At 36.5% G+C, this 11941-nt stretch overlaps 2 protein-coding genes and 1 long non-coding RNA gene across 4 annotated transcripts in view; all 3 read right to left on the bottom strand.

The window, feature by feature from the left end:
• The window catches only part of LOC113683861 (uncharacterized), a 33521-nt gene extending 30791 nt beyond the window's left edge, over nt 1-2730 (bottom strand). For both annotated transcript variants that reach the window (XM_089198332.1, XM_089198336.1), the window contains exon 1: nt 2529-2730. The gene's annotated coding sequence lies outside the window, so the exon portion shown is untranslated. The remainder of the gene's footprint in view (nt 1-2528) is intronic.
• Nucleotides 2731-5041: 2311 nt separating this feature from the next.
• On the bottom strand, nt 5042-8791 carry LOC149050776 (uncharacterized). The gene is made up of 3 exons (XR_016184424.1): nt 8568-8791; nt 6465-7363; nt 5042-5869 (listed from the first exon to the last, which is right to left on the bottom strand). It is a non-coding gene; the product is annotated as an uncharacterized LOC149050776 (long non-coding RNA).
• A 1356-nt stretch (nt 8792-10147) lies between these two features.
• LOC113686508 (uncharacterized) lies at nt 10148-11797 on the bottom strand. The gene is made up of 4 exons (XM_089197785.1): nt 11332-11797; nt 11059-11206; nt 10697-10847; nt 10148-10154 (listed from the first exon to the last, which is right to left on the bottom strand). Exons 1-4 carry the CDS (start codon nt 11380-11382, stop codon nt 10148-10150), a joined length of 357 nt encoding a protein of 118 aa, XP_089053911.1. The 5' UTR covers nt 11383-11797.
• Nucleotides 11798-11941: the final 144 nt, after the last annotated feature.

Here is an 11941-nt window from a genome sequence, read left to right as displayed (position 1 = left end):
GTTTACCAAAGGGTATCATTGGGCAAAATATGAGAAATTCACCAAAATGGTCGTTGACGGACGATTCTCGATCCTAACAGGCAGCCATTCTTAAGTAAGATATTGTGGAATAACTCACCTAATAATCTCGGTGAACTTTGAACGGGCACTGTGCCCATAATATAAACGACTCCAAAAGTTCCTTAGCTCATCCAAAAGAACGACCCTATTACTTTGTTTTGACACTAAAAACACTGGATTTCATGCAATCTTTTTGCAGTTATCTTTTCTCAAGTATACCTAAGTTTTTCACACCATGTGGTGGACAAATTGATCTGATGTCAAATAACAAATTAGTTTAGGGCAACATATTAGTTATATTCAGTATGTGTGATTCCTAAGCTTTCCTTTGGTATATAGGTTAATATGGTTCAGAAATATAGTCATTGAAGTACTCTTGTTTGCCTTTTTTTCATGTTTACCCCCTTTGTAAGAGTAGTCTGAGTCTGGTCATAGTCTAGTCCTAGACAAGTTTAACACATATATTTTGGTCTTCTTATCTTTGAGCTGGACTGTTGCCTGATTTTTTGGAAAATGAAAACCTTAGTACTAACCTTAAGTCTGAACAGAAATAGTGTAGAAGTAGTTCTACTAGAAAAGGATGGGTTATTCTTGTTTAGCAATAAAAAAAAGTTTTATCTTAATTTTTTTATGTTTGGTTCAATTTTTCTTTTTAACTTAGTATGAGGATTTAAGTATGCTTATTTTCTTGTCAAAATTTCGAAGGTTCTATAACATTCTTGCTAAGATCTTCAACGATCTTCCATTTCCTTGCCAGGATCTTTAAGGATCACTGACATTCTTGTCAAGATCTTTTATTTTCTTTCCAAGATCTTTAAGGATCTTCAAAATTTTCAACAAGATCCTTGAAGATCTTGGCAAGAAAATGAGAGATCCTCAAAGATCTTTACAAGAATTTGGAAGGTCCTCAAAGAATTTTCAAAGATCTTTAAAGGATCTTCAAAGTTCATGTAAAGATCTTTGAAGATCCAGACAAGATCTTCAAGGATCTTGACAGGAAAATGAAAGATCCTTAAAGATCTTGGCAAGAAAGTCAAAGATCCTCGAAGATCTTGGCAAGAAAATCAAAGATCCTTGAAGATCTTGGCAGGAAAATCAAAGATCCTTGAAGATCTTGGCAAGAAAATCAAAGATCCTTGAAGATCTTGGCAAGAAAATCAAAGATCCTTGAAGATCTTGGCAAGAAAATCAAAGATCCTTGAAGATCTTGGCAAGAAAATCAAAGATCCTTGAAGATCTTGGCAAGAAAATCAAAGATCCTTGAAGATCTTGGCAAGAAAATGAAGGATCCTTGAAGATCTTAACAAGAATTTTGAAGATCCTCGTGAAGATCCTCAAGAGGATCCTCAAAGGTCTTCATGAAGATCTTGTAAGATCCTTAAAGATCCTTGAAAGATTTTCACCAGGGTATCCCAAATTCTTCATTTTAAAAGAAGTTTTACAAATTAAGATTCATTTAGTTTCTTTTAAAATTCATTTCCTACACCACACAGTTTATAAATAACAAACATTCTCAAGTCTCTTTGTCTACAAGCAAGTGTTCCAGAGGACAGAGCCACGCTAAGGGATAACTGATTACAATGAAACTTGTTGCAAAAGATACTTTGGTGAGAATTATTCTGAAAGCCACAGAAATTACAATTTCTGCCTTTCGCCTTAAAAATTCCAGGGGAGACCACTTGATGCCTGCAGAGTACAAATGAAACTTAGGTTCTACAATGTCTAACTAAGCTAAATTAAAAATCTGATGAGACACATTGGCTTTTGAGGTCCACTTTAAGGAACTCAATCAAAAATTTGAATTTTGTAAAAGGGATTAACCTTCTGTCACTTTTTTGCACTTATTTTAATACTAAAGAACCTGTGATAAGCAATCATTCTCGCAATAAATCACCATGATAGAATCTTAAATTCATTTAGTATAAAATCATTAAACAAAAAGAATGAAACGTGTTGCTCTTTTGATCATAAATATGTTTACAATGCGGCTAAAAATGGAAGTGCAAGTCCTCCAAAACATATGCAAGTCCTTCCAAACAAAGCCATGCCAACTGATGTACATGAAAAATACATTTTGCATCTGCGTCAATCTATATACTGAAGGTTAAGGACAATTAAAATTATCGATTTCTCGCCTCAGTTCGTGACCGATATTGAAGAATGTAACATGACTTGGATCACGCTACATTTCGAGGAGAGGATTTTGAATGTTTAAAATAATCGCCCAAATTTCGTGGAGTTTGTTGTGATTAACGAAAACAAAACAAAAGAAATCGAAGGGTTGGTGCATGTTAGGATAGTCCATTTGAGTTGTCCAACGGGCGTAACTAAGTCTGTGGACTGGAGATCATTGTTTTGTCCATCACCCCATTCCTTCGTGATCAGTGCAACATTTGTGAAGATGAGTAAGTAACGTTCCTATGTAATAACATACATTTCATTGTCAAAGTTCTTTGAAGATCTCTCACCTGTCGAGGGGTTCCTGGTAAACATTAGAATTTCAACATGGTAGAAAGACGTTACTGAACACATCCGATGTACAAAGTGAAGATTAGACGATTTTTAGGATTGGTCATCATCATCCGTCATCAAATGTAACACAATTTTCAGAATAAACTGACTATTCAGTGCGACATCGGTTCTTTCAGTCCTGAACTCGTGGCAGCTTGTCCGCCATTTTGAATGTGGCTGTTAAGAAACTGGGTTGAGAGCTAGTCTTGGCCAATCAGAAAGAAGACATTGCTTTAAGAAAAATCTGAGTTCTTAACTTCAACGAATCTGGATTTTGATTTTGAAATCGGGAATTCGGATTTTGTGGTAAAACACGTAATCTAAAAACGACTTTCAACGCTGAAAAATCCATCCTCATAGTGGATCTCAATTAAGAAATCTAACCCCAGATCTCATGGATTTCCATGTTTTGCGTTTTTCCGGGAAATCCAAAAAGGAAAACGAAAAAAAATATATATACATTAGCTCGGGATTTTTAATGGAAATCCACCTTGGGGACAGATTTTTCAGCGTCGAAATCCGTTTTTGCTTTTCATTTCTTACTGCAAATCTGTATTTCAAAATTTTAACCCGGATTTACCAATCGAAAGCACCCAGAACTTTAGAGCCGTTTTCCCAATACTCGCAGTTATTTTGGACTCTTCGGAATAGAAATATGATTATTTTTATATAGTCAACAACTTTAAGGCTTTTCGACTATCTATTAAGGCCATCCTCGACAGCAAGTTTCTTCAAAATTGGTTCATCTATGTCCAGCCTACGTGTAGCCGTACTTGGCGAGGGGAGGGGAGGGTACGGCTACACGTAGGCTAATCCATGTCTCCACTTTCTGGGAAATTTTCTCTCTGACAATAACAATTGAAACAGTCAAGAGAAACTAATGACCTTAATCTTCTCTTGAAACAATTAAATCATTCTCATGATTCACTTTCAACAAAATGCATTTGAGTGATGTACGAATATAAGCCGATAGACAAGGTTTAAAAAAACCGATCCAACTATTATGGAATAACCTCTTTGATGATCATTGGTTTGATGAAGGCAGTGGAAAGACAACAATATTGTCTAACCTTCTTAAGGGAACTGGAACCAAGTGATTTCTTTCTCTGCTCATAAAAGTGTATCTAAAAATTACATCTCGACTACCGTTTTTTCAGATTTCAAAGCCAAAAAAATTCAAAAGGTAAGAAGTTGACTATCGACGCTGCCATTTTCAAAGTCAAAATAGTAATCTGGCTGCAAGCTATCGACTCGCGAAAACCATATCGTGCGGTTCACAAACAGCTGCTACTCTGACCACAAAAAGGAAAAGATCATTATTCGCATCAAAAATATAAATTTTTTGTGGCATCTAATTGTTAAGGCAGATCATCATTGGGAGACAAAGCGTGGTCAATGTCATCAGTTCATAATGATATACTTCTCACTAGCTGAGATGAAAATGATATGGTTTTTAGAAATGGTAATGGAATTTCCATTCAGCTGCTATCCTTATGCTGGTAAGAGAAATCTGAAAATCACAAAGCGCAGTCAATGTCATCATCTTATAATAATGTACTTCTTACCACCTCAGACGAAAACTTCATGGAGAGAGAGGTGCTTATAAGAGGGGGGGTGCTTATAAGAGGGGGGCTGCTTATAAGAGTGGGAATGATTATAAGAGAGGGGGTGCTTATTAGAGAGGGGGTGCTTCTGAGAGAAGGGGTGCTTATCAGAGGGGGTGCTTTTGAGAGAGGGGGTGCTTACGAGAGAGAGGGTGCTTATAAGAGGGGGGAGCTTATTAGAGAGGGCTGCATCTTAGAGAGGGGGTGCTTATTAGAGAGGTGGTGCTTATTTGAGGGGGATGCTTAAAAAGGGGTGCTTATTAGAGAGGGGGTACTTATCAGAGAGGTGCTCTCTAGAGAGGGGTTGCTCATTAGAGAGGGGGTGCTTATAAGAGAGGTGCTTATGAGAGAAGGGGTGCTTATGAGAGAGGGGGCGCTTATTAGAGAGCAGGTGCTTATAAGAGAGGTGCTTATTAGAGAAGGGGTGCTTATCAGAGAGGGGTGCTTAGAAGAGAGGGGGTGCCTATCAGAAAGGGGGTGCTTATAAGAGGGGCGTGATTTCAAGAGAGGGGATGCTTATTAGAGAAGGGGTGCTCATTTGAGGGGGTGCTTATTATAGAGGGGGTGCTTATCAGAGAGGGGGTGCTTATTGGAGAGGGGATGCTTATTAGAGAGGGGGTGCTTATTAGAAAGGGGGTGCTTATTACAGATTAGGTGCTTATCAGAGGGATGCTTCTCAGAGAGGGGGTGCTTCTTAGAGAGGAGGTGCTTATTAGAGAGGGGTGCCTATCAGATAGGGGGGTGCTTATCAGAGAGGGGGTGCTTATTAGAGAGGGAGTGCTTATTACAGAGGAGGTGCTTATCTCCTTTCTAAAGAGGTAATTGTTCCACTGGAATAATGGTATTTGTAAGAGTCATCAATTTGGTGTCAATTCCACAATTTATTTGATCTAATCAACTACGCTCTGCACACTGCTTGAATACAATACCGTATGAGAAATCCTTACAAACAAGCAAGTGTCCAAGTCCATGACCTTAAAAATTCCAACAATATCCGTAATGATTCCGTAATGTTCTATTCCTTCAATGTAAGTCCAGTTAAAAGATCATCCAAAGAATAAAGGCAAAAATAACAAGCAACAAAAACACATGTGCACTGAGGTTTGACCTTAGTGTTGAATGACAAAACCTCGGCAGAGACAGGGCCTAGTGCACAGGAAACCTAACATTTACAGTATTAAAAGATTAAATTTGAACAGATAGTTCAGATTACATTTGATGATTGAGTATGAAAGACACTAAACAGCTAGTTGAAAATAATTACTAATTATGTTCAAGGGAAGTTTCTAGAAAGGTGATGAAACCTTTCCCATCCTTGCCTTGAACATAAAGACACCTGTTAATAACATCACCACATTTCACAAGCAAGAGACTTTTGCTTTCTTGAATGTATAAAATGTTGACAATTACATTTTGATGAACAATTTCCTTCAGGACTACATCCTGTGGTAAAGGAAGGTCTAGGCAAACAATCAATCCATTCAAGCCATACTCTGTGATCAATGCATAGGCAACATTCTAGAAGAGGAAGTAGCAGACCACTCTACTATAGCATTTCCTCCCATGTGCACAAAACTGGACAAGATAGCTGCACCAATTTCCATTTCTAGGATACATCATGCTGTGGAAGGTGACATGATCTTTTGTCATCCTATAGGAAACCAAGTATTCTGGGACAGGACCACTTCCAAATGCTGCAAAAAAGACATTTTGAAACTGTGTCAGCATCTCAAAGTGCACTGAGGTTCATGCAGCAGGATTCTCCCTTCTGTATACTAAACACTGGGCCTTTCACCAAGCAGATGTGAATTTGCATTTCTGTGGAACATGCACCTTGTAGGTTTGGCTTACTCCTAGTTTTTCCTAAACTCCTTGGACTTAATCAAAGGTGTCCCATCACTGCTAACTACAATTAAAAGTACTTTCTTTCCTCTGGCACAACAATCATACTAGATAAATTTTTGGTACACCCTACCATCCTGTATGTCTCTTATGCAGTATTCAGCTGGAAATTGTGCCATAACCATTCTAAGAAATTGTGCAAATTGCCAATGTTCTGAAAATAATTTATATTATGAGGGAACAGTTTTAACTCCCACCCTTTCCTTTCTAACTTTGTAAGAGAATAGTGAAAAAAACAATTATGATATTAGTAAGTGTGAAATAGAATGGGCTCTGTCATCAATAGAAGTAGTTCCAAGCGGATGTTTGCACAGAAGAGGGACACTTTTTTTAACAAAAAGAAACCCTTTTGCAGAGTAGAAGAACTCCCCAAGAAGCGAGACTCACCAAATAATGTCCCTTTTCTCTCTCTAAAGTTTGTGATCCTCTTGAGATACTTGCTTCCCTCACTCAGCTGCAACAAGACTGTATAAATAGAGACGACAAGAATATTAGTTCCTTTTCAGTTAACTGTTTTAAAGAAAAGTGATTCTAAATAATGGTAAATTTCTTGAAAATGTTTTGACAGCATTTTCATTATCATAAAGTTCAATTTCAATCATAATGATAGTTAATAATCACTGACCACTTCCCCAGTAGGGCTTCTCAGGGCCAATTCATACAAATTGTAAATAAACATTGCAAAAACAAAAATCCCAACTCACCAGAGGGCAGACCAGTAAGCTTTTTACAAGCACAGCTTGGGAGTTAAACTTAGGGCAACCAAGAACAAAACAGTGAGCAATGGGGTGAAGAGCTGAACCTGGGACCACAAGACTTAAGTCCAGTGCCCTAACCACTCAGCCACAATGCCTCCAATAATGCTCATAAAATTCACATGTATGTCGTAGCAGCAATAGTATTGCGTATGTATATACGAGTCCAAATAAGCGCTAGTATTTAAAAACCTTTCAATCAAAACAACACCGTCAATGTCAGTAAAGTCACATTATTATATTTTACTCTATCTCTCCTCATTGCTGAGTACTTCCCCTAGTTTTACATTTATTGAAAAAAAAGAATGGTGTCCACTTGTCATTCACAACAGTGATTTTGCTTTACTTAATCAAAGACAGATCACATAACCAACATTTTAGTACAACAGATAATACCCATTCAAGAATTTTCATTTTTACCTCCAGGACGTAGCTTCCTTAAAAAAAAGCTTTGACAAATCCAGCATGTTGTCCATTGCACCCAAACTTTTGCTGCTTAGGTCATCTCTTCATCATCACTTCAATCTGCCACTAAAAATAACAGCATTTAATTTTCTCATGCTATGTAAAAAAGTCACTCAATGACTGGATTAATTTGGCCATTGCTTTACCCTGTTATATATATACATGGTTTTAATAGCCAATTGGGCCAAGGGAAAACACAAACAAACTTCAGAAAAGATGGAAAATGAAAACTAGACCAGGAAAAAGTAACAGGAATTAAATGTTCATTTAACATAAAAATTGCAAATTCTTGATTTTGAAAGAAGTTTTACAAATTAAGGTTTATTTAGTTTCTTCTCAAATTCATTTTCTACACCACACAGTTTATAAATAACAAACCAATTAATTAAGTCTCTGTCTACATGAAAGTGTTCCAGAGGACACTGAAACATGCTAATAACTGATTCAACTTGTTGCAAAAGATACTTTGGTGAGGTATTGCAAAAGCAAGAGAAATTACAATTTCTGCCTTCTATTTTAAAATTTCTGGGGAGACCACTTGATGCTTGCAGAGCACAACTGAAACTTAGGTTTCTCAATGTCTAACTTAGCTAAATTAAAAATCTGATAAGACAAATTGGCCAATTTACATTTAAGTGCTTTTGAGGTCAACTTAGAAGAACACAATCAGAAATTTTAATTTCTGTAAAAAGGGATTAATCGTCTATTATCCTTTACCTCTTATTTTAATGCTTAAGAGCCTGTGATAAGCAGCCATTCTTGTAATAAATCACCGTGATATAATCTTAAATTCATTTAGAATAAGAAAATCAGTAAAGAAAAAAGGTGTTGCTCTTCTAGACCATAAATATGTTTACAATGCGACTTAAATTGGGTGTGCAAGTCCTTTAAATATAATCTTCTTCCAAACATAGCCATGCCATCTGATGTTCATGGAAGATACATTTTGTATCTGCGTCAATCTATACACTAAAGGACATTTAATATTATCGATTTCTCGCCGAAGAGAAGATTTTGAATGTTTAAAATAATCGCTTAAATTTCGTGATGTTTGTTGTGATTAACGAAAAGAAAACAAAAAACATCGAAGGGTTGGTGCATGTTAGGGTAGTTCATTTGAGTTGTCCAACAGGGTTAAGTCCATGGACTGGAGGTCATTGTTTTTTCCATCACCCCATTCCTTGGTGATTAGTGCAACATCTGATGAGTCAGTAACGTTCCTATGTAATAAGATACATTTCATTGTCAAAGTTCTTTGAAGATCTCTTACCTGTCGAGGGGTTCCTGGTAAACATTAGAATTGTATCACGGTAGAAAGGCGTTACTGAACACATCCGATGTACAAAGTGAAGACGAGACGAGTTTTTAGAACAGCTCATCATCATCCGTCGTCAACTGTAACACAACTGTCGAAATAAACTGACTATTTAGTGCGACATGGAATCTTGCAATTCTAAATTCACAGCAGCTCGTCCGCCATTTTGAATGTGGCTGACAAGAAACTGGGTCGAGAGCTAGTCTAGGCCAATCAGAAAGAAGACGCCGTGTTCAGAGAAATCTGCGTTTTTAACTTCGACGAATCTGGATTTTGATTTTGAAATCGGGAATTCGGATTTTGTGGTAAAACATGAAATCCAAACACGACTTTCAACGCTGAGAAATCCATCCCCAAAGGCGATCTCAATTAAGAAATCCAAAAGGATCTCTTAGGAGGAGTCTATTCTTCTTAAAGGAAGTTTGCTTACAACTTTGCTTACTACAGTGTAGCTAAAAATTATATCTCTACTCATGGATTTATACGTTTTGCGTTTTTCCGGGAAATCCAAAAGGATCTCTTCTAGGAGGGGTCTATTCTTCTTGAAAGAACTTTGCTTACAACTTTGCTCACAACAGTGTAGCTAAACATTATATCTCTACTACCGTGTTCTCAGATTTTAAAGCGAAAAAAATTCAAGAGGTAAGAAGTTGACTATCGACGCTGCCATTTTCAAAATCAACATAGTAGTCTGGCCGCAAGCTATCGACTCGCGAAAACCACATTGAGCGGTTCAAAAACAGCTGCTACTTTGACCATAAAAAGGAAAAGATCATTATTCGCATTAAAAACATATATTTTTTGTAGCATCTAATTGTTAAGGCAGATCAACATTGGGAGACAAAGCGTGGTCAATGTCATCATTTCATAATGGTGTACCTCTCACTAGCCAAGATGAAAATTACATGGTTTTTGGAACTGATAAAGAAATTTCCATTCAGCTGATATCCTTAAGCTGACGAGAGAAATCTGAAAATCACAAAGCGCAGATAATGCCATTATCTTATAATAATGTACTTCTTTCTACCACATAAAATTATATGGTTTTTTAAACTGAAGATGAAATTTCCATTCAGCTGATATCTTTAGGCTGGTTTAAGGAAATCTGAAATGAAAATTCCCTCACAACAAGGCTCCTCTTCATATATCTTCAAACACAAACAAACAATTTAGAAAGACAAGATGAAAGTAATGATTCTTTGGACAGTGCTGTCATGTAGTCTTAAACTGAGCAACGAACCAAACAAGCCGGAAAGATTTAATGAAGGAAGTTGTACACAAATGAATGAGGGTGCTACACATGAAACCAAAGTCGACCAACAGATCATGAAGTAATATTTATTTATTTTTAATTCAAAATCTGTTTATTTTTTTAACTCTGACAATAGGCAAAGGGCCTCAGTTGAGAACAATAGCTGTGTAGGTCCATGAAGAGGTTTCTCAAATATGGCTCAAATGAATTTGTGAATTAGCATTTTTCAAACTTCTTCTTTGCCTTTGCTAGATTGATCACAACGTTTTTCCAGCAACCATAGTTATGCCCTGGAAAAAAAATTAAATCTATTAGAGAGTTAGCAGCCCACTGGCATGTATATCTACATGCAACTCGTCTTTTACTGTATTAATTTACCTCTCCCTTTTTGCTGTTTTTCTTCCTGCTATACACTTTCCCTCATCCTCGACTTGAGAGCCTGAAAGGTCAGAAGCCATTGTCGCTTTGGCAAACTAAATCGCTTTTTACAATAAATGGTTTGAACCCGGGGGTAACATGTAATTGTGTAGTTTGATCGTTCGGGTGAATATAGTCCTGAGAAGGACTGTTGTCGGTGGTGGTGACTGACGTTTCGACAACCTGTGCGGAAGTCATCATCAGAGTCATTTGAATAGTTGTTGTCAGTCGAATGTACTTAGTCCGGTTTGCATAAACTGATTGGTCAGTTTTGCCGTGATGTTATTTATTTAAAAATGAAGAATTTTGATATGGATAGATAAGGTTAACTGCTTTTTAGCAACAGATGCTGCTTCAATTAATTATATTTGTTTATGTATATCAATAATTTTATGTTTTTAATAGTGGTGCCTACCTGAACAGTGTATTTTGAATTTTTTCCCCCTTTCTGGGATCTACGGTGGAATGCCTGGGATTGCCAGTGGTTTTTTTCTCCACCGGCTGGCAATTAAACTGCATTAACATGCCGTACTTTTCCAAAAACTGAGGTACATGGTATACAAATGCTAAAAAAAGAAAATAATATTAAATTTATTTATTTTTATACCACAAAGTTACTAATAAAAGCTTCCTGCTTATATAAGTACAATCACTTTCAGGCCTATAGATATCTGCTACGAATAAAAACTAGATGCATTGTGAAATTATCATTTAATATCATCATCATTACTTCCATCAAGGAAGATATTTGTTAAAAGTTAAATTTTGTTGACGTACTGTGAATGTAGGGAGTGATGTCGTCATCATAGAACATTTCCAGAAAGAGTTTTCCCCACTCCGGCACATGTGTCTTGAAGCTCTGAGGCTTGAGGTACTCTGGATCATTCTCTTGAACCTGTAGTGCCCGCATCAAAGTCTTAAAACCCTACAACAAGAAACAAATACAGATTAACAGCAAATATTAAATAATGTCAGCAGTTAATTAGGGGTTCCCACTTGACAGAAGAAAGCTACAACGAAATGTAAATAAACATTGTATTTGCAACTTACAGTCCACAGATCATCTATTCCCTCTGAATCATCATGTCCAACAGCTTCCATAATTTTCTTTATATTTAATTTCTCCAATACCTTTTGCAATTCTTTTCCTGTTAAACAAAGAACATAAAAATACTAAGTAAGATGTTAACAAAAACTACTACATTACTTGCAAAAAATTCTAACAGTAGGTTGTCTTATATTTTTGAACGGTTAATACTCGTACACTTTTTCTCATTTCAGACAAATTTTGGACAAAAGTTTTCCACACTTTGCTATAACTGTTACAATGCCAAAACAAATTTTCGGTCTACAGATAAAAAAAAAAACAAAAAAAAAACAAGGAATTAACCCAAATCCTGTCAAACACTTAGGTATCTCAATTTCATTAGTCATTATTTAGTGCCAGCATTCACTATTCCTGTCATCTCCAAGCCCTTCCTTATCACATCAGGTTGGTTTTGCCATACGAGCATCATTTTACTGTACCCTATCATCCAAAATTTTTGGCAGGTAATATGGTACCAATAAAAAGCAGGGCTTTACTAGCTGCACACAAGGCTCTCTTTGATACATAATGTTAAGTGGATCATAACTAATGATGTAAACTAACTTTGATTGT

Source organism: Pocillopora damicornis, chromosome 2 (genome assembly GCF_964200805.1).
Source record: "Pocillopora damicornis chromosome 2, jaPocDami1.2, whole genome shotgun sequence".
In the NCBI taxonomy this organism is placed as follows: Eukaryota; Metazoa; Cnidaria; class Anthozoa; order Scleractinia; family Pocilloporidae; genus Pocillopora; species Pocillopora damicornis.
Note: the sequence above shows the minus strand (reverse complement) of the source record. Positions and strands in the feature narration are given on the sequence as shown.

Excerpts from the sequence above, each read along its gene's own strand:
- LOC113686508 (XM_089197785.1), bottom strand. The coding sequence starts at position 11,382 with ATGGAAGCTGTTGGACATGATGATTCAGAGGGAATAGATGATCTGTGG. Across the intron at positions 11,207-11,331 it reads GAATAGATGATCTGTGGACT|GGTTTTAAGACTTTGATGCG; the intron begins GTAAGTTGCAAA and ends TTCTTGTTGTAG. Across the intron at positions 10,848-11,058 it reads CATCACTCCCTACATTCACA|CATTTGTATACCATGTACCT; the intron begins GTACGTCAACAA and ends TTCTTTTTTTAG.